Source organism: Phasianus colchicus, chromosome 11, assembly GCF_987193195.1.
Source record: "Phasianus colchicus chromosome 11, bPhaCol1.hap1.1, whole genome shotgun sequence".
Taxonomy (NCBI): domain Eukaryota; kingdom Metazoa; phylum Chordata; class Aves; order Galliformes; family Phasianidae; genus Phasianus; species Phasianus colchicus.
In genome coordinates this window covers 20,386,432-20,407,376 of record NC_143446.1, presented here as the reverse complement: position 1 = coordinate 20,407,376, position 20,945 = coordinate 20,386,432, and the positions used below count along the sequence as shown (strand labels likewise).

The 20,945-nt window shown below is 46.7% G+C and overlaps 3 protein-coding genes and 1 non-coding gene across 9 annotated transcripts in view; 3 read left to right on the top strand and 1 right to left on the bottom strand.

The window, feature by feature from the left end:
* The window catches only part of IFT122 (intraflagellar transport 122), a 30,176-nt gene extending 14,847 nt beyond the window's left edge, over positions 1-15,329 (bottom strand). For 3 of the 5 annotated variants that reach the window (XM_031605188.2, XM_031605213.2, XM_090148504.1), the window contains exons 1-17: positions 15,231-15,329; positions 15,026-15,092; positions 14,086-14,170; positions 13,653-13,731; positions 12,796-12,872; positions 12,332-12,398; positions 11,155-11,301; positions 10,652-10,834; positions 9,702-9,777; positions 8,961-9,152; positions 8,042-8,180; positions 7,193-7,395; positions 6,596-6,733; positions 5,782-5,946; positions 5,148-5,345; positions 3,421-3,561; positions 1,745-1,798 (exon numbers count right to left, since the gene is read on the bottom strand). In XM_031605188.2, coding sequence (XP_031461048.2) covers positions 1,745-1,798; positions 3,421-3,561; positions 5,148-5,345; positions 5,782-5,946; positions 6,596-6,733; positions 7,193-7,395; positions 8,042-8,180; positions 8,961-9,152; positions 9,702-9,777; positions 10,652-10,834; positions 11,155-11,301; positions 12,332-12,398; positions 12,796-12,872; positions 13,653-13,731; positions 14,086-14,170; positions 15,026-15,092; positions 15,231-15,271 — 2,052 coding nt within the window. In that variant the 5' untranslated portion in view covers positions 15,272-15,329. The remainder of the gene's footprint in view (positions 1-1,744; positions 1,799-3,420; positions 3,562-5,147; positions 5,346-5,781; positions 5,947-6,595; positions 6,734-7,192; positions 7,396-8,041; positions 8,181-8,960; positions 9,153-9,701; positions 9,778-10,651; positions 10,835-11,154; positions 11,302-12,331; positions 12,399-12,795; positions 12,873-13,652; positions 13,732-14,085; positions 14,171-15,025; positions 15,093-15,230) is intronic. The other 2 variants (XM_031605198.2, XM_031605206.2) reach the window with 2 other exon arrangements.
* Positions 15,330-15,409: 80 nt separating this feature from the next.
* Positions 15,410-18,923, top strand: MBD4 (methyl-CpG binding domain 4, DNA glycosylase). Of its 2 annotated transcripts, XM_090148500.1 has the most exons (7): positions 15,415-15,556; positions 15,787-16,445; positions 16,922-16,996; positions 17,299-17,433; positions 17,659-17,808; positions 18,086-18,189; positions 18,543-18,806. In XM_090148500.1, exons 1-7 carry the CDS (start codon positions 15,501-15,503, stop codon positions 18,618-18,620), a joined length of 1,257 nt encoding a protein of 418 aa, XP_090004626.1. In that variant the 5' UTR covers positions 15,415-15,500; the 3' UTR covers positions 18,621-18,806. The 2 variants fall into 2 exon arrangements, with proteins under 2 accessions (XP_090004627.1, XP_090004626.1); XM_090148501.1 differs by lacking the exon at positions 16,922-16,996 and having other exon boundaries at positions 15,410-15,556; positions 18,543-18,923.
* A 150-nt stretch (positions 18,924-19,073) lies between these two features.
* Positions 19,074-20,903, top strand: RPL32 (ribosomal protein L32). The gene is made up of 4 exons (XM_031605276.2): positions 19,074-19,215; positions 19,823-19,923; positions 20,191-20,372; positions 20,724-20,903. The coding sequence occupies exons 2-4, from the start codon at positions 19,828-19,830 to the stop codon at positions 20,851-20,853; spliced, it is 408 nt and encodes a 135-aa protein (XP_031461136.1). The 5' UTR covers positions 19,074-19,215; positions 19,823-19,827; the 3' UTR covers positions 20,854-20,903.
* On the top strand, positions 19,619-19,756 carry LOC116239662 (small nucleolar RNA SNORA7). The gene has a single exon (XR_004169142.1). It is a non-coding gene; the product is annotated as a small nucleolar RNA SNORA7 (small nucleolar RNA).
* Positions 20,904-20,945: the final 42 nt, after the last annotated feature.

The window sequence follows — 20,945 nt, the reverse complement described above, 5'->3', positions numbered from 1 at the left end:
GATAGGTTCCTTACTTTCTCTTACAGAAACTCACTAGCATACAATTTGGCTAAATTAACAGTATGTGCAGGTAGGGAGAAAAACATGAAAATAAGTGCTAGCAACAAACACATTCACAAAGTACATTAACGTGCCTCTGAATCAGAATTAGTGCCACCACCACCACACGCAGGAGCCCGTGGTTGAGGAGCAGTCAGCACAGCACCTGCACAGGGCAGTGTCACACCGAAACCCTTGGCATGGACCAGACAGGAGCAATGCTGCATACATACGTGTGCTTGTTCTACCCTGTGTTGTAGGAATGCATTGCTGTCCTGCTTTGTAAGGAGGCATTATTCTTAGCAGACCATTCTGTATGAAAATAAATAGCTACGAACTAAATTCGAAGAAAACTGCACTTAAGAGGCAAAAGCATTCCACACCTATGCAAACTCAGTTCTCTGCTGCCAAAAGAGACTCAGCCATCACAGCTCTGGTCACAGCCAACGACTGGGCTGCTGCTGAAAGCTTCCCTTTAAAAACGTTGTTAAAATAATTATCAGAGCAATTGCTACACCATTTTTGAATGAGTTCACAGGGTCTTGTCAGGTACGGAGGCCTGGCAGTGAGGTTTCCTACTGTCATCCCTTAGAAAGAAATATGTCATTACAAAGAGAAAACCAGAACTGCCACTTAGTTACATCCTTAGAAGCTTTAAAGGGAATCCAATATCTGGCAAGCAAGAATAGACAGTGATGGAGAACTTTCTCTTCAGAAGTATTATTTTCAAGTCCACAAGGAAAATCTTAATTAAACAGACTATAACATGATAGTTCCACCATATTCTCAATGGATGCAGATCTGGAGAAGCATGTGTAGAGAAGGAACTTTATTTCCAATGAGCGAATGCTCTCAAAAATTTATCTACCCCAAAAAAAGAAAAAAAAAAAGGTAGCCAGGGGAATTCCTAACACAGAACTTTGTCCCGTGTTCAACCCCAAGAGAAGTTCAGTGCAGTCAGCAGAGGGCTGGCATTCTGACAGAAGCAGGACAGCTCTGCAAAAATGTAAGGTGAGGAATGGAATCCTTCAGAGAAGGTGTAAATCTAATTACCAACAGAAAGAGGAATTCTCTTTATACCATCCCGACGTAGATCTTGAACCATCATCAAGTGGTCTTTGCAAGAGGACAAGAAGTGATGGCACGTCCTTTAACGTGCTCATGGCAGATCACTACTGTCTAGTGAAATTCTATCAAGAAGTGTGAAAAGAATGAGAAGTCCCGATTAGAGCAGAGCACAGAAGAGATCCTAAATTCTATTTCCAGTTGTCACAGACTTGTCATGAGACCTCGAGCTTATCATTTTATTTCTCTGGGCCTGTTTCTGGCTCTGCAAGGAGGAGATAATAGTAATTACCTACCTCCAGGGGGTAAGGAAGAGCTTAATTAACTCATGTTTATGAAGTGTTCCATACTAAACTCCATTAGCATAGTAGCATTCTACCAATTATTAATTGAATACTGAATGATTTTCTAGTTTTCTTGAAAGTTTTTAAGTTCACCCACCACGCGCTGCCCCACATCTGCACGTTCTGCAGTAAGTTGCAGCCATGTGAACAGAGCTCAGGCTCCCTGCTCACTGGGACTCCTCACTCCAAACACACCCAGCAGTCAGAAGCTGGAACAGAACAGACATCTCTGCAGAACAGAGAGTACTTCTTCCAGCACAGTGCATCTTCTCACGCTACCCCTAATATTCTCTTACCTCAATGCTGCTGATCAACTCTAAATATCTAAGGTCTCGTATCCTGGTAAATGCCTATGAGAAGAAAAAGAAGAAAAGGAATTAACTAACTTGGAAAGCCAGGAAATCAACAGAACGTGGTAACATATACATGAAGCTGTCTTCACACAAGTAGAACAGACAGAAGTCTGCTGTTTGTTGTGTTGGTGCAGTCTCTAACCTGATGGGCTCTTAACTGCAACCGGGGCCCCTCGGGTGTTACAATAAGCAACACAAGGGTCCAACCCAAGCAGCTGATCACCAAAAGCAAACAGCAGTGCTGGGCACCAGCAGGTACACACGTCAGCCCTCCAAGAAAAGCAAAATGCTTCTAACAATACAAACAGTGCTATTCTGGCTATTTTACAGCTTTTCTAATCAATGTGAGGCATGACGTGCACAAAGTTAAAGAGACTGTTACAAGGCGTAGCACATAACTGAGCGGACTGCTGAAGCAGCCTGTGTGTGATTGTAGTTTTTATACCATTCTGAAAATTCAGTCTAGAAGCAGCCCAGGGAGAAAAAAGCAAATCAAAAGATGATACTGTGAGACGGTGTAATGTCTTTTGCAAATGGAGATAAATGTGCTGCCCAAAGTCCCAAGCGGCGAAGTCACGTGCGAGTTACAGCAGCTTAGTACTTATTCCTGTCAGGCATCAAAAAATAGAAATTTAACTCTTCAAACCACGTGGCTTAGACTCCTAACCAAATTTGTGCTTAAGAGGGCATAGAATATTCTGCTTACACCAGATCGGACTAGAAACTGTGAGAGCCTTTAATGTCAAGGAGCTGCTTTTGTTCATATTAATCCGCTCTAATTCTAAGAGGGCACTGCTTTAAAATTCCAAGGAGGCACTGAAAACTTCTTTTTAAGAACATCTATTTGCATAAAATGATCTATGATGAAACTGAAATTATTGCCAGTTTCCTTGCCTCCACTTTGGAAAAAAGAAAAATAAGGCATTTCACATCCTAAAAAAATGTATGTTATTAAAAGATGCCTATCATTACAGGCCATTCCCTGCCTATTTTTAGAATGTTTTGTCTTTCATACAATATTTTTGACATTGAACTCAGTTTGCCCTCTCTTATTTGAGAAAAGATGCTGAAAGAAAATAGGGAAGTTTTTTAAGCCAGAGAAAAATATGTTCTTCAGTATATGCCCACCTATAGATTGCTCTTAAAAACAAGGGGCTCCAGGTAGAAGATAATGAAAAAGACAACGTGTCATCACTGATGTCTTCAAAGAAAGCTAATGCATAGGTAACAAGCAGTATGAAATCTACACATTTAAGCTAAGGTTATCTTCAGCACTCAGGGGGGGGAAAAACAAAGAATAGACTTATAGCACCAGGGAAGGGGAGGGGGAAATTCAGCTCAGAAATTCTTAGCTGCCACCTGGTGGTGAGCAGCACGGCTCAACAACCCCCACTTCCCTCAAATTCCCAACTCATTTTTCAGCAGATGAAAGAAACCTTTTCCTCACATTAAACATTCTGATTTAGAACACGGCATTTACCTAGAAACACAAATTGGATTTCTGCTTTAAAATGTTATCTCAAGACCCTGTCGTGTGCATCACTGACCGAGATTTTCATAACACCTAGGAGAATAACTCAGAGACACCGCTCCCTCCCCAGAGTTACTAACTGCTTTACCTTTTTAGCCGTTTCAAACTCCAGCCCTTCCAGGGCTTCCATGGCCAGTTCCCTCCAGTCAGCATCCGTTACTCCCAAACACGCGATCTGATACGCTTCCTTAAACATTTTCCGTTCCAGATACTGATACATGGGTGCAGACTGAGGATTTCCATCAGAAAATGTGTTAGAAAGCATAATACTTAGTGCAATTCTCTAGATACAGCGAGAAAAAATTACATTCCAATTGCAATAGCTACAAACTCCTCAGAGAACAAACATGTTTTGGTACAACACACACAACAACATTCCTGGGCAATTACCATTGCATCTTCAGACCAGTTTGGTTGATTATATTCTAAACTCACCCATCTTGAAATCTCCAGCTCCTAGCATATTAGAAAGCAGTTCATGAATGCTTCTGATTCCTCAGAGTGCTGAACATGCTAGATAAATGTAGGATGAGTTGCTTTTTAAAAAAAAAACAACAATCAACCTATGAAGTCAGCATAAAGGCGGGGGCAGTTTGTTCTCAAAGGCTGCAGCAGTCCAGGATGAAGCATCCCTGGAAATACTCCAACACAACAGCAGAGGTGCCATGAGCAAATGGCAAACTCATGACAAAGGTGTTCTAACAAGAGCAACACTCTGAAGCCCAAAGACACTGCCCATTCTTACTGACCTGCTCTAACAAGGAATTCAGGGGGGAAAATGATGGCTGCAGGCTGACACAGACAGAACAGGATTCAGGGATCAGCAGCTACAGTTCAAACCCTTTCAATGAGCAGAGAGCATTGCTGCTTGCTTAATTCTGGGTTTGCAGCCACAAAAAGTACACATATTGACCTCTGCTACCTTTATCAGCTTATCCAAAAGTTGTGTATTTTTGGTACTCTCTCCCACCAAAAGTGTAGTTTTGAATAACCTACCTCTGAAACACTGCACAACAATGTTAAGGCTTATTAGTGCCTTGCAGCATGCTAAAGACAGACTAAAACAGCACACTAGGCTTGGGAGATCCAGCAGCTACCAACCATGCCAGACAGTGCAAATCACAATGAAGGGATCAGCACAGTTCAGAGGAGCAGATGTGGGTCTAACAGAGGTATCCATTAATTTAACAAAAGCACACAGTCCTTTGCCTTCATCAATCCTGAATTTCAAATCCTGCCACGTTTTTGTGCAGAAATAAGTCAGAAGCTGGTTGGTTTTTTTTGCTGTTGTTGTTTTGTTTTTCTTGTTTGTCTCTTGGACTGCTTTATACTGTTCCACCATTTCCTGTAGTACAGCATTCTGTGGATGGCAATTTTCTATCTCTGAATTTCGGATATAAAAACTGCACATGCAAGGTAGAGTCAAACTAAAAGGCACAGTTTAAGTATTATCTAAACACACCTAGACAGAGCAGGGCTTGGCGTACACAAAGGAACATGAAATGAGAGCCTGAAGAATGGTACACAGAAAGCCTACAGTACAAATGCAGGAAGTAAATGCAAAAGCTAAGATGAATAGAAGTGCATTTGCAGTTAGAAAAAGTAGAAACAACCAACAACAGCAAAAAGGAATTAATTAACGCCAAACAAAAATGAAATAGATTGTTCATTATATCTTAAATAGTGACAAAGAAGGTTAAGAATGGTGATTGTTTTGGTAATAGAATACTGGAAAATTTCAGAAGAGCTTCTTTGCATCTTAAGCATTCATGTTTCAGAAACATAAAGCAACACTTTATGAGATTAAAGGATTACCTGCGGAACTTCAACAGCTGACATAGAAAAAACATGAAGACAGAAGATCTTGGAGCCGTTGTATCCCACAACAAAGCCTTGAAGTTTTTGCTGATGGACAGGGAAATTACCAGCTTTGATATTGAGGTAACCCCCTCCCGAAAAGCAAAGCATATCCTCACACTGAGTATTCCAAGCCACGCTATTAGCATTGGGTTCCTAATGAGCAAAATAATGGATGATTACAACAGATACAACCACATACTCTTTCCTAAGAAATATGCATCCTTCGGTTTGCACATTTGACCTAATGTAGCCAGGGAATACATGACAAAGAAAGGAGTTCAGGCTTTACGTTAATATCTTTGCTAAAGCCAAAATGCTCAATAACATTAATACTGCACAGAGAAGCAGGACAGAGCTCTAAATTAACCCGAAGTGGTCACAAGTTCAGGTGTCCTTTATTCAGCTGTTGCCTAAAAGTAGTCTTGATGGAAAAACACATCAATCCTACAAAGCATGACAAACGGTCTAAATAAGTTCGATGAATTTCCCTGTGCCAACATTTTGGTGAGACCTGCACTCTCGATCTCCTCCTGTCCGTGCCATTGTGTGTCTGACCCTGGACCAGAGACAGAGAGAAACTCAATCTTACCTGGAACAACAGCTCTTTGGTATGAATATCATACACTAGGCAGGTGTCGTTTTCATCAACCACTGCCAGCTTGTTTCGAGATGCACTCATATCCAGACAGCGCACAGCTGTGGATTGTTTCAGCAGGACGATGGCAAAGACGTTATCAACAAATATCTTCAGAATCTAGATATATTCAAAACCAAAGTCAGTCCAAGTTTTTATTCCTCCAGCTAGAAATTGCAATGTGCACAAATGCTAAGGCTGCATAAAGCATGCAATGATTGATCTTTTTTCACAGAAATGGTGCATTAAAATTAGAAAAATGCTCTGAGGTATCTTGAGAATCAAGACTTGTTTCCACAACATACTCTAGCTTACAAGCCCATACAAACACAACATACAGTACATGTCTTGAATTTTGTAATGCTCCTCTCAAACAATTATGTTAATACAACTACAAGAACGAATATCTGATACATGAAGGACCTCAAATTCCTTTCCAGTGCCATTCTCAGAATCAATACTTATGGGCTCCACTTTGCTGTTTTCAGTGCACACACACACACAACCACCCCTCCCAAAGACAGACCTTCCATCACTAAGACTTTCATTTTTGTCAGCAGTATATAGTCTTCAAAATCCAACAGGTTTGTTTGAATTTTGTAACCAGAGAGTGAGAAATACAGAAGTGATTCATTTTTAAACACGAAATGTGATTCTGTCCAATCAAATTTTAGGCTGTGAAGGAATATACTGCTCCTAAGGTCTCCCCCAGACAATGAAATAGTGTTTATTTGCAGCAGAAAGATACGTGCCAGACATTCTGCATTACCTGCCCGTTCTTTAGACCAACCAAGAGGCCTTCCCTCCCCGGAGGCCCTCCAATTACTTTGATGTAACGGATAAGAGATTCCATCAGCCACTCTCGTTCTTTAACACCACTAAATGAGAGGCACTGCAATCTTTTCTCCTAGATACAACAACATACAAAATACTGCATGGATGAAAAGAAAAAACCTTTGTCCTCCAGTGTTTTATATTTATATCTATATTAGCAGGTGTGCCTGTTATACACATGGGTGTCAGAATGTCAATCACTTTAACAGGATGAATTCTTTAAGGCTTTTCAGTACTATGACAAAACAAACAAAAAAGCAGAACCGAAAAACCAACAACCATCTTTCTTAACAGCTCACCCACCCAAACATTTCCCTTGGTGCTTCAGTGCTCCAGAGACTTTCATAGCACAGAGCCACCTGTGGCATACAGCAGCTATTACTTAGTACAAAGCACTGCGTTACAACAGCACTACACGTGGTGCTGTGCAGCACTACAATCCACTGCAGATTTTCCCCAAGGTATCAATTTTTGTACCAGCTATTTGGAAAGCTATCTTCAAGTCCAAATGTAGCCATTTCAAGGCACATACCTGGCACAAAATGATGTGATCCGAGCATACAACCAGCAAGTTGCATTCAAATTTCTTTACTATCTTTTCCTTCACACGATAATACATGTCTGAGGAATCATCCGAATACAGCTCATAAATCAGGATTTTCTCTGGCATTTGGATGGCTAGTCTGTTCTTGTAGATGGCGATTTTCTTCACCAGCTCTCTGCCTTTTATTCTAACTAGAGGGAAAAATAAAACACCGTGTAGGCTGACAGGAAAATAACAGATCAAAAAAAGTCAGAGAAACACAGCGCTCAGTTGGAACTGAATCTTTCCGAAGCGTCTAAATTTAAGAGCAGATTGCAGCTAGGATATGTTTGTTTTCTTCTGCAACTGTGTAATAATCTTCTACCTATGTCACAATTTATCAACCTGCACTGTTTTTGCAACAGCACATTCCAGAACAGCACCCTGATGCCCTGCCATAAAAAGCCACTGAATACAAAGAAAGAAAAAATCAGTACAATCCATGGAGGCTGCAAGAAGAAAATAGTTGCTAGATATGATGTACAATTTTTTCTGTTTTTAATCTTGGCTGCAGAGATTAAAACTTTATCTTAAAAGCCTCTCCCCCTCCCAGTGTCCTTTCAAATCCCCCTATCTTTCATTAAGCTCGTCAGTGCTGATCCCACAGAATCCAAGTTTGCATTCTCATCCTGCAAACAGGATCTTCAATCTTCCCGTTAAGTGGCAGCAATCTGCCTGGTACACGAAGCATATATTCCAAGCATTCTGATGGGCACTCATTTAAAACAATCAAACCAACCCCCAAAGAAGCCCCCAGCAGAATGACAGTAAAGGGTTGACCTGAAAGTACGACGTTACCTTTTTGTTCCGTGATGAGGTGCTGGACAATCACGTCAGTCATGTTGTCTCTGTAAGCATAGCGATCTTTATAAAGGCCATGAACAGTGCTGAAAATCAACTGATAAAAGGATATTGTTCCGTCCTGGCAGCCCACTGCCTGAACACAAGGAGGAAATTATTTCAGTGAGCAGCTGCCCATAGGTAAGACTTGGCAAAACATATAGTATTCATATGAATTATGTTCCATTTCCTGCATACCATATAGATTGAAAGCAATTACATTACGTGTATTGAAACAGCTGCAAAAGTGCTCTTCAACTTTGTAGTGCAAAATGAGGACTGATGCTATCATAGCTTGTATGTATGCTGTGGATTGCTTCGGTTTTGTTTGTTTTCTTGTGGTGCTTTCCAGTGCTTCCACCTCCCAAACCCTTTTTTGGTTTTTGGGGGATTTTTTTCCTTTTTTTTTTTTTTTTTATTTTTAAATCTGCTCTGTATCTCTTAACATTTGTGTATCAGCACGAAGTGCAGCATTTATCATAGTTGTTGCCCTGTTGGTATTTCCCACAAAGTATAATTGTGGAAGTTCAAACAGAAACAGAACTCAAAACTTTCTTCCTATCGTGGAACTCGATATCATCAGTCTAGAAGTCATTTTTTTTTGCTGTGTGTTGTCTTTTTTTTTTCTTAAACTCCCTTCTTCTTTTTAAATCGAAACGCAGCAAATTCCTTACCATCTGAAAGCAGGCATTATGCTCATTTACCACCTTCTTGCAACCTTAAGTTTTAATTTTAGAGGCAGCTTTAGAGCTCACTAAATACTGCTTAGGCTCTGCTGTCTCAGTAGGAATATACAGATTAGGCAAATGAGTTTGAAATGTATGGCCTTAGCTTTTATGGCAAACTGTGAAAGTGCCAGTAAAATGTATCTACTCACCACATAGTTGGAGTCTGGTTTAGCTTTGCAAGTCCACACCCAGCTGCTTTGCTCTCCTACGGTTCCAAGACGGACACCATCCTTTGTGAAGAGGGAAACTTGTTTATCCGAACCTCCGAGCAAAATGTACTCTCCCTTAGTAAAATAGCTAACACAGCAAGGGTCAAAAGCGAGCATTCTGTCCTTCCCAATCTACGAGGGAAAAAATAAATATGTCAGCAGAAGGATAATTTCATACTTTTCCAAGGCGACGAGAATAGATGAAAATAAACACAAGGTTCTTCTTGGTGGCACCTGCTGTCACTGAGAACATTCTCAGCTCTCCAGCCACACACAGCTTTTCAATACCCTACATCCACCGAGCTTCCAAAAGGCAGCTTGGATCAATCCCTCCAATTGCAAAGCAGTCTGCTCAGGGTGCGAGCAATCAAACAACAAAAAATAACTCAACTGGCTGAACGAAATACAGGGGACCTCTAGGAACCAGTCAGCTGTAACACAGAAGTGATCAAAGCTACAGGGGCTTTAATACAAGAACTGGAGGACAGCAGCTGAGTTGTCACAGGGGAAACGAGCCAGAGGAAAATTTGGTTATGAAATACTGTCTCATAAAAAGCACTGGAAAACAGAAAACATTTAATGTAGCTACTAAAGCATGACTACACAAACACTTTGAATACAGGGCACAGAACTGAACTGAAAATACCCTGCCACTCCTGAATGCATTGTCCAAAAACATACCTGTTTGCCACTTAGCTGATAAAAGGAAAGCCTTTGGCCCCAGTCTGCCACAGCTAAAGTATCGTTGCGTTCATCTCTGACAACAAAAAAGTTACATGGTCACAGCAATTTATCCATGTTTCTTAGGGCAGAAGAATCAAGCAGTAAGATGGCAGAACATATTTCAAATTACTCATAAAAAACTCCACCAAGTGGAAGCACAGCAGAGACACTTTGCCATTTCAACTGAAGAAAACAGCTTGAGGACACAAAAGAAAAATCTGTCAACTTTTCAGGAATAACTGCAAAGTCTGACACAGCACTTTGTGCTCAGTGCGAAAGCAGTGAAGCTGTGCCTGTACAGCGGGTACGGATCCTATAATGGATCTATAATGGAGCATAGACCCACGTGGCATCAAAGCCAACACTGCTAAGCAAGACTGGACTGCGACTATCAGAGCATATGGCAGGAAGTGAAATGGCTCCTGCAGGACTGGGACAAGGTGAGGAAAGGCTTCAGTATCAAACTGGTTAACTGCAGTGCTCTGACAGGATCTGCTGGAACAAAACATCGGCCACCTCCTCCACAGTCTCATCTAGGAAGAGGGGTGGTGGTAATCTGAGCATTCTGATGAAAATGCCCCTAATCATAAATTGAACAAAAAGAAAACAGAAAAAAAACCTCCTGAAAAACTTCTCAGTAAGCACCTTCCCTTTGCTCAACACACAACACGTGAGAAAAAGCAACATGCTATCACGTACCTAAGGAATGTCATAATTAGCACATACTAGTGGAATAAATTAAGACAATAAGAATGACACTTAATCCAGAATTTGGTAACTTCTGAATTTTGCACCCTGCATAAATTCCCTTTGCCTTTGGTCCTTTTTGTAAATTGCTCTTCTATGTTATACATATGTGTATATATGTATGTACATGTATATATGTTATCCATTGTAGTCTCACTCACAAGTCGAAATGCTTAGCCTCTTCTTTCTCATTGTCTTCTATCTTTTCCTCATTATCCTGCCCACTGTCAGGGTTGGGTTTCAATTCTGGTATCTCCTCTAACTGGCTGTTATCTGACTTCTCTAAATGGCCGTTATCTGATTCCTCTTCTTCATCTGCTCTACTCCAAAATTTCTCCCATCGACTGCAATAGCAATTGTTTATTCACATATATGGCACAGTAAGTGCAAACAGCCCACCCTCCTCTCCCCCAAAAACAGGCTGAAATCCAACAACAAAAAAAGCAAAATCAACGTTTCATGATATCTAGCTGGAATTTGTTCCCATTTTCTTTCATGTATCGAACAACTGGCAAAGCCAAGCCCCAATTCATACCCACAGCAAAAGGCAACGTACCGTTACCTGCCGTGAACCTGCTCCAGCAGGGATGCAGGTCAGGCTTTCTGTTATCAATAAACCAAGGACTAATCAGACAGCGTGGAAAAGGGTGGGATGATAATTTACCTGGATGGATTCCAACAAATGGACCATATTGGAGATGAGGCAGCCCCAGTACGCTCTATTTTAACTTTCTCATCACCATTTTTATTCCGTATGCTGATGACTCCATTGAACATCCCCAAAGCAAGGTACTGGCCATCGTTTGTCCAACTGATAAAACACACACGAACTGAAGAGAGAACAGCTAAAACCAAGCAGCAGGAAGGCAGAATGGTACAAATAGGGATGGTATGTTGAAATACGCTTTTTAAAGGGGGTTCTGGAACAGAGCCAGCAATCCTCAGAGTTGTTTATGAACCTAAAGCCGCATTTATGGCAACAGCATGCAACACAGCAAGAACTTTTCATTACATACACAAATTAGAAAAAGGTGGAAACAACGACAAAAAAAATTAAAGCTATCATCTGCTTGTGGTGTTTGTATCATGTGCTAATTAACAGATGCATTTTTGGGAATGAGTGCTGGCAGTAGACCAGGCTTTTCAAAGCCACATCCGGAACACTGACACTGCATGTGGTGGGGACAGGAGAGAACTGCTTTCTCTTCTTGTCTCTACTGCAGCCAACTGGATGACTTGACACAAATTAACGTACCCTTGCTTCAGGTTCTGCAGAGGAATAATAACACCTTCTGCAAATGCCAACGACACATAAGATGAGCAGCTCTATGAAAAAAGCATACTCATTTTCCCTCTAACTTCATTTCACTGCTGCTGCACAAGTTGGCTGAACAGATGGAGGCAGAAGTTCAGACACTCGCACAAGAGCAGAGCACCTCTCTGATACCTTCTGAAGGGTTAAATATATATTGTATATTTTGAATAATTATATATGTACTCTTGTAAACAGTACCTAATAGAAACCAAAACCCTCTGCTATCTAAAACAAGACAAAGAAAGAAAAATAGCTCTCTGAGAAGACAACACAGGAAAGCACAAGTCATCTTTGATAAATATTTGTCTTCTATCTGAGTATTCTTAATACTACTCAAATATTTTAATGATGAGAATGGCAGAGTCACATGAAATGTAACGCTTCTCAACAGCAGCTTAGGAGATCCTCTCTCCTGCTGGGTACTCTGTCTCCACAGACTTGAGCTATTTTGCTTGAACTTTTTTTTCCATAAGCCCGCACACTATTTTAAACTGTTTATATTGAAACTAACTTAAAGAACACTTACCTACAGCAAGTTATCTTACTGCCAGTTTTATGTTTAGAGACTGATTTCTGTTCAGGTGACCACAAGCCTTGATTAAAATGAAGAAAAAGCTGAAGTAAATGATAAGAAAACTTTTACCAGTGTTCAGATTAGAAATCAGCATTGTCAGGAAAGTCAGCTCGGACTTCAGACGGAACAAAGTCTCACTGCTAGGACATTTAAATACATACTATGCAAATAGTAAAGAGGAAAAAATAGATATATTTAACACAGAGAGAGGAAAAATCACAGTAAGAAGGTACATTTGTTCTGGGACATCTCACAACACAGTCCTCATCAACTGACTTTTAGTGATACACATAAGTAACTTTGGGCAACATCTGGTTTCTCCCAGATAAAAAGAGCTGTACAAATCTGTTGTTAGCTTAGCTGTGAAACTTGTACAGAACTTGCAGGCTTAGTGGAAAAGTGAGAAAAAGACATACCAAAATCACTGGAAGAGCAGGATGCCAACTGATGAGTAAGAGGGTTGTATGAAACGCACTGTATAGAGTCATTATGCCTAGAATGAAGTTACAATCACATTTCAATAAATCATTCTTAAACGCCTCTTTCTGACTTTCAGCAAAGTAGCTGAAAGGCTCACCAGATGGCAGAAATAACTTGATCAGCTTATATTACATCAAATTAATCCGCAATTACTGTAAACTAAATCAATAATAAATTCTAAGAAACACTGTCACTAAACGGCAGGATTCACTGTTCCATCAAGATGAGTTCAATATGTGCATAAATGGTGGTTTGTAAAATGTGATTAACGGTTATATCCAAACTCTAAAATAAGTGCCCTTGTGTGTTCTCCTACCCAGAGCACTGGCTTGTGCATACCAAGCAGCAACAACTGTACAAACATATTCAGAAACAGAATTCGAAGATGTAGCTGAAAAGACATGACATGAAACAAAGCCAAAAGAAAGATGAAAATATACTGTGTGGAAAAGTACCAAACCTTACCTTCAGCTTGGTCTATGACCTAGGTTTATATTGCTTTGATTTATTACACAAGATGAGTTATATTCTGTTTCATTCCATTTCATCTTACAGAATTTCCTTTAAATACATCAGAGATTTATCGAGACTTTTCACCCTCATTTATGCCTTTAATTGCTTTCCCGCCTCATCCAGACACTTCAACTGCTCTCCTCTTCCCTCTTGTATTACTCACTGGCATTTTCTCTAACCTTAGTTAACCTTCTTCCAGCTCTAACATCACTTACTGGGAGCAGAAGTGCATAATGAAGGTTTGCACTGGAGATGCACAGGATTGAAAGCCAGCACTTACGTGTATTTCAGAATTCCTTCTAGCTTTGAAGTCCAAATGATCACACTTTTATCAGCTGAGCCAGATGCAAAGCGTTTGCCTAGGAATTAGATACAGTTTAAATCCCACACATAAGAATCCCTTACTCACCCAATATTCAGCACAAGAGAGAGCAAGATGTTCTTGAACTTGACGAGGCTCAAGCCATAAAGAGCCTAACACTGCAAGCGTCCTGGTGTGCCTGTGCTTCCTCAGCTGCATGAGACCTCAGTGGCTTTTTTCATGTAAAAAAAGCTCAATCATACAAACAACAAAGCCAACACATGCACACAACACTCAAAAATCCCCTTACTGGAAGAACCCCATTTTTTTTTAATCAGTTTACCATAAGGAATGGAAGATATTACACACTTTACAAGCCAGACTAAGAAAGTCCGACAGAAGTAATATTTACCATCTTTAGCATAAGCCACACAGTACACAGTGTCCTTATGTCCCTTCAGAGGTTGAATTAAGGTTCCATCAGAAGTATCATATACCTGCACAAATAACCAGAAAGAAATATTCAGGATGAGGACTATGACACAAAATTACTGAAGGCCAGGAAGATTCTGCATTTTCTTTTCTGTTTAGTTTTTTGCAAGCAATATGATTCATGCAGATTAAGGCATTTTAAAGTGTAAAAGCAGTTTTCCTTAACAAACAATACTTTTCTAACACTTGGCACAGAAGACTAGCACTAGAAAATGACACACACACATGAAATCTCTAAACAGCTCACAGGGCCTCCATGTTCCGGCTCATACCTCTCCTTCCTTGTATTGTTTATGTATAATAAGCTACTGGAAAGGGCCATCATTAAATACACCACTGCCAGCCCCAGCAGCGTGAAGGTCCGTGTGCTTCTAGCTCAGAACAGCGCTCAGCGCACAGCCCTGCGCTGCAAGGGAGGAGCGGGGCGGCGCTGTGCTGCTGGTGCTGGAGCCGGGCACGCGCAGGCAGGCGTGGGGCTGACAGGCTCACCGTGAGGCTCAGCTCAAAGCACGAACAGAAATGCGAGTTTCTTTCTCCTCTTCACAGGGGTCGGGATCGTCGTGACAACCTCAGCTTAGCACAGCACTAATTTGCTGCCGGCCGTAACGGCAGCGTTCGCACGGCGCGCATCGCGCCGGCTCTGCGCGAGGCGGGCGGCCGGCAGCTGCGGGCCGCGGCGGCGGGAGATGCCGCAGGAACGGAAATCGCAGTGCGAGGCGGCGCTCGGATGTGGCAGCACTCGGATGTGGCAGCACCGCAGCGCCCCGCAGCCGGCCCGCAGCGCGCGCGGACGGCCGGGCTTCGCGGCGCGTTAAGCGCGGAGGAGCGCGCTCCCAGCGCGGGAAGCACGGTGTCCGTACCAGGAGCCGATTGCCGGCGGCAACGATCAGCTGCGTCCCGTCCGGCTTGAACGCGAGGTCGTAGATGCTGGGGAAGAGACGGCCCGACGTCCGCGGCTCGTGCCGTGCCCGGGACCTCCGGCAGCAGAGCCCCGCCCCGAGCGCCGCCCGGCCCGGCCCGCGCTCACTGCCGGCCCGGCGCTCCCCGCCGCCCCGCGGCGCTCACCAGTGCTCGGCCCGGTCCCGCCAGGTGAGCGCGGCCCGCATGCCGGGCCCGGACCGCGCTCGGCCGCCGGGTCGGTCGCGCCGCCGGCTCCCCGGGCAACGCGCAGGCGCCCGGAGGCCCGCCGGACCGCCGCGACGGCAGGGGGCGCCGCTCGGCTGGGCCGCGAGGGGCGTCACGTGACCGCGGCGTCCGGAAGCGCCCCTTCACGAGGCCGCCCCGCGCCGAGGCGGTTTCCATGGCGACCGGCGGGCGGGCGACGTCAATGCGGGGATGGAGCGAGCGCGCCGCCGACGCGCGTCTCCGGGAGGCGGGAGCGGCGCGCGCGGGTGAGGTCACGCGGGGTCACGCGGACGGGGTCCCGCCGCGCCTCGCTGGCGGAGCCGCGCGTGCTGCCGGCGCTGCTGCCGCCTCCCGGCGCTGCGGGAGCCCCGTCCGGTCACGGGAGGCGGCCCGGCCCCCCCCCCCGGCTGCCCTCCGCCGCGCCGCCGGGCGGCCTTCCGACGGGGCGGGCGGGGGAAGCGGCCCCGCTGACGGCCCGCCGTTCTCTCCGCCGCAGCGCCGAAGGAACGACGCCGCGATCCGGACGGGCGCTGGCGGAGCGCCGCCGTCCCGCCGGCTCGGCTGGAGGCGCCGCGGCCCCGGCTGGGAGCGGGGGGCGGAACGGCGGAGCGCGGAGCCCCGGGAGCGATGGGTCCGAGCCGCGGCGCGACAGCGGCGGGAAGGCGGAGCGGGGCCCGCGCGGCGCCGGAGCGGAGGCTGCCGGGAGAGCCGTGCGGGACGGCGGAGCCAGGAGCAGCTCCGTAGGGAGTGACGGAGGGAGCGCCCGCAGCAAGAGGCGGAGGACGGCGCGGGGCCGACGGGAAGTGAAGCGCGCTGACGCTCACGCCGGGGCGGGCAGCGAAGAGCCGGCCGCGGCTGGGCGGGACGGCCGCCGGGAGCCGCACGCAGCGCCCGCGGCTCCGGGATCGCGGCGCGTCGCGGCCGGGCTGCGCGCGGGTCCGGCGCTGGGAGCGGCCGCGGATCGGGCGGCGGGGCGGCGGGGCGGGGCTGCGGCGGCGCCCGCTGTGCGAGACCGGGGGAGAAACGGCGGCTGGAAAGCGGGGGGGCAGCCGGGGGATCCGGGAACGCGGCGCTCCAAACCCGGACCCGAAATGGATGCCGACGGCTGGCGGCCTGCGGACAACGAGAGCTTCACGGCAGCTGAGATACAGCGAGGTATGGGAGTGCTTTGAGCAGAACGGTGCTCTGACGGGTTGTCCTGAGCTTCCCGAGAAAAGCATTTGGTTTCGGGACAAGCGCCTTCTGTACTGCTCGTTTCTGAAGCTCTTTTGGTCTCTTCAGCTGCGCGGTGCGATCGAGTGATGAGCTGCCTCTTAGTGCTGGTGCTGTGTTGGTCCCTTTGCTTTGTGAAGAAGGCTTTAGTTGTAGCTTCTTTCATGACGGAGTGTGTGGGGACGGGGTGGAATTCTTAGCTGTCGTTTGAACCTGTTTTCCAGGCTGCATTGGAGTCCTGATTTCTCTTCAGAATGTTTTTCTCAGAGCTCAAATGCAGAAAAACACTTCTGTGTTATGCATTCCTATGTGGAATCTGTGTAATTCCACCACAAATTAAGGAGGAAATGGTCTATGAGCCATGACGGCGAACTGTGTGAGGTTTTCCATTTTAATACTGAGGTATCATTTCTTTACAGAAGAAGCTGTCCCACGGACACAGGTGGATAGGAGGAAAACGAGTCCATATTTTTCAAGTAAATACAGTAAAGAAGGTAGGATACTCCTTAGGGACATAACTACCATTTTGCAGGGGAGAGGAATAAGGTGGCTCAGGACGGAGTGACAATGCAGGAAACGCGTGCATGGTGCACATACAGGCAGCCTTCACTGTGGGCTTACAGTGAGAGCACACGTGTCCCCTGCGGCCTTGTCAAAGAGAATCACAAACTGCCAGTGCTGTGCCCACAGAGATGAGCCTGCTTCAAAAGTTCTTCGTTTAAACTTTTTTTCCTCTAAATATGTCATTCCATCCTTTATTACCCTATGTATCTCCTCATATTGCCTTTGTGTACAGCTCCCAGCCCGCCTAGGAGGAAGGCCTTCAGAAAATGGACTCCTCCACGCTCCCCTTTTAATTTGGTCCAAGAAACACTTTTCCATGATCCGTGGAAACTTCTCATTGCGACCATATTTCTCAATAAGACTTCAGGTAAATGGAGTAACACAGTTTCATGTTGTGTAAATGTTGGGTGGTGATATAGGATTGAAACAGCTGCCAATCTTTTTGTGTCATTAATGAAAGAGTAAATATATGTGTTTGTGTTGATGTTTAAAAAACAAAAAACAAAAACAAAACCACAATAATTTGTTTCTTCTGCCTTGGCAAAAACCATGCATAGTTACCTGCACAGCTGATGATGGTTTCTTTGACCAGGTAAAATGGCGATCCCTGTGCTCTGGGAGTTCCTCAGGAAGTACCCTTCCCCTGAAGTAGCCAGAACTGCAGACTGGAAAGAAATGTCAGAGCTGCTCAGACCTCTCGGCCTCTATGCACTCAGAGCAAAAACTATAATCAAGTTTTCGGGTAAGTTTATGGCTGTGTTTGTGGAATGATGTAAATCGCGTTAGCAAGAAAACTACAGTTATTTTCCTAACTGTGCTCTGTGACATCTTCCCCTGGAGAGTCCTGCTGGTCTGGGAGATGTTTTACCTGTGCAAAACTGCTGATCAGATTGTCTTAACTGAGTAACTTGTGGTGTTTGTAGTGGTTTTGTTGAAAATGCTGCCACGTGCAGGTCTGGGGCAGCATCGTGTCTGCTCAGACCTGGGCCTGCATGGTGAGGGCTGTGCGTGTGTTCCAGACGAGTACCTGAACAAGCAGTGGAAGTACCCCATTGAGCTGCATGGAATCGGGAAGTACGGAAATGACTCCTACAGAATCTTCTGCGTCAATGAATGGAAAGAGGTACGCAGTGCTGCTGTGAGTGGGGCTGTGCAGGCAGTGCGGGCCTGGCCTGGCCTCCTGCCGCTGTCACACGTGCACTCACTTGGATTTAAAAATAATAATATATTTTTTTAAATTTTATTTTCAATTAGTTGAATTCTCAGAATGTATTTTTTTGCAAGTCTGCCTTAAGTCAAGGCTGACTGATCCATCTGCCTTAGCTCACGTGTGGCAGGGGGCTGCTGCTCTGACTGGCACTGGGGGTTGGACAAGGGCAGGTTTGTGAGCTGGGAGGGGAAGCAGCTCGGGTGGTTGGAGCTGTCAGGTGTGTTAAGATATTCAAGTGAACATTAATTACTTTTGTTGAGTTTTAGGTGCAGCCTCAGGACCACAAGTTGAACATCTACCACACTTGGCTCTGGGAAAACCATGAGAAGCTGAGCGTGGACTGAGCACAGCCTCCACGTGTGCCAGCAGTGGGCTGCGCAGCGTCGGCGCTGTGCTGAACATCACGTTCTTGGTTTATATGTTGGTGTGACACCAGCTCAGATAATCACTGTAATAAAATGTTCAAGTGCTTTAAAGGTTTTTAATAAATATATCTAACTTTTTGTAGCATCTGTTCCTGTAAAGTTCCCTTAAACCGAACGCGCCGCGCTGCCGTTCCGCCAGCCCGTGCCTCGCCGCCAGGGGGCGCTCTCTCGCTCAGCGGGGCTGGCGGAAGTCGCGTGCGCCCGGCCCTGAGCTTCGTGGCGGAAGTGGCGCCGGGCAGGTCCTGTCAGCTTCGTAGTGAACGCGCAGAGCGGGACGTAGAGGAAGCGCCTACCCGTTCTCCCGAGACGCCTTCCAGAACGCGTCGCACCTTGCTGCGGCTCAGGGCTCCGCGTGACGCCGCGAGAGGCAGCCGCTTCCTCCCGGTGCTCGTTCCGTGCTCGCGGGGGGCGGCGCTGACCTGCCAGTACCGCCCAGGACTCCCATGAGCCCCTGCGCGCGGCGGCCCCTCCCTCTCTCGGCGGGCCGTGCCGTGCCGGCGCCATCGCCTAGCAGGTGAGCGCCGCCATCCGCCGCCATCCGCCCCGGGAGCGCCCGCCCGGCCCCGCCGCCCGCCCCGGGGCCTCCGCGCCGTGCGGGGAGCCATGGCGCCGGGGCCTTTCCGCGGCCCGTAGCCTGGCGGCGGCGGGGCCAACGAGGCCGGGCTCGCGCGCAGGGGCCGTGCGTGCGTCGCTTCCAGCGGCGGTGAACCGGGCGCGGCCCACAGGCGGTGCTGGGGGCTCCGGGCCGGGTCCGCGCTGCCGTCGGGTCTGAGCTGGGTGAGCGCTCGGAACGTTCCGGCCTTAAAGGCGCTCCGGCCGCTGCCCGCTGCGCGGCTGCTGTGGAACCGGCGGGGCCCTGAAGTCGGTGGGCGGGGAACGGAGCGTCCGAGAGCGGGCGTGGGGAGCTGAGGGCGGGCCGCCTCCCAGGATCGCATCTGGGGAGCTCGTGGTGCTCCGCCAGCTTCGGACACGGGAGGGAGAGAACTGCAGAGGAACACCCATTCCCTCCCTGGCTCTGGCGGTGGCTAGGGGGTGGAAGATAGCCTGCTACAGCCCTCGTTGGCGGGGTGATGCATCGCCGCTGTGTCGCATCTTTTCTCATCCTGCTCCGTTTCCCTCAGCCGCCATGCCTGCCCTCCGGCCTCTCGTGAAGCCTAAGATCGTTAAGAAGAGGACCAAGAAGTTCATCCGCCATCAGTCTGATCGCTATGTCAAGATCAAGGTAAAAGCTCACGGAAACTTCCTTACAGGAGCACTTTGGGGAAGGTTGGGTTTATGATTGCCTGGAGGGCTGGCGATGAATTAGAACATAAAGGTCAGGTATTGCAGCTGTGCGCTGGGCAGTGGTAATGCAGGTGTGAGACCTGTGGGACATGATACAGCAGTGCAGCACAGTGAATCTTTGTAGGTTGGTTTTGGCCAACCTTGGTGCAGGTGTTCTCACACTGATGTGCTTTTGTAACTGAAAATGCTTCCCATGTTTCTTCAGCGCAACTGGCGGAAACCGAGAGGTATCGATAACAGAGTTCGCAGGAGGTTCAAGGGCCAGATCCTGATGCCTAACATTGGTTATGGGAGCAACAAGAAGACAAAGCATATGCTGCCCACGGGATTCAGGAAGTTTCTGGTCCACAATGTCAAAGAGCTGGAGGTGCTCATGATGAGCAACAAGTAAGTCCCTGGGTTTATTCCCCATCCATGCCCTGAGTTGTTGCTGCAGTTCTGCAGTCACTGCTGCAGCTGTGCAGCTGTGCTGCCATCCCATAATGGCACTGAGGCAGGAGGATGCGGGTGTGAGGCCTAGGAGGTGTGCAGCTTTGGGGAACACAGGCACTGTCTTGCTTTACTCAGCACTGCGGTGCTGGAAGGTGAATGGAGAGCCTGAGGCTGTCAAACCTCTGTCTGTGGCTTGTTGTTAAACTCCTGTGCTCTGCTGTCGGCAGGATGGCTCTCATTGCTTTGTCTGCCCTGCTGCTAAACATCAGGTCGAGGCAGGCTTAACACGTGGTCTGTTCCCTGCAGGTCATACTGTGCAGAGATTGCTCACAACGTGTCTTCCAAGAACCGGAAGGTCATTGTGGAGAGAGCGGCTCAGCTCGCCATCAAGATCACCAATCCAAATGCCAGACTGCGCAGTGAGGAAAATGAATAAGCTGGCTTCCGCATCTGGGATGTATTTAATAAAGTGTAAAAACAAACTGATCAGAATTGGCCTGTTGCCTGTTTCTGAGGGCTTGGCACACA

Coding starts and splice junctions, on each gene's coding strand:
- MBD4 (XM_090148500.1), top strand. CDS start 15,501: ATGGAGCGAGCGCGCCGCCGACGCGCGTCTCCGGGAGGCGGGAGCGGC. Junction 16,997..17,298: donor AAGTAAATACAGTAAAGAAG/GTAGGATACTCC, acceptor CTTTGTGTACAG/CTCCCAGCCCGCCTAGGAGG. Junction 18,190..18,542: donor GCGTCAATGAATGGAAAGAG/GTACGCAGTGCT, acceptor GTTGAGTTTTAG/GTGCAGCCTCAGGACCACAA.
- RPL32 (XM_031605276.2), top strand. CDS start 19,828: ATGCCTGCCCTCCGGCCTCTCGTGAAGCCTAAGATCGTTAAGAAGAGG. Junction 19,924..20,190: donor ATCGCTATGTCAAGATCAAG/GTAAAAGCTCAC, acceptor ATGTTTCTTCAG/CGCAACTGGCGGAAACCGAG. Junction 20,373..20,723: donor GTGCTCATGATGAGCAACAA/GTAAGTCCCTGG, acceptor TGTTCCCTGCAG/GTCATACTGTGCAGAGATTG.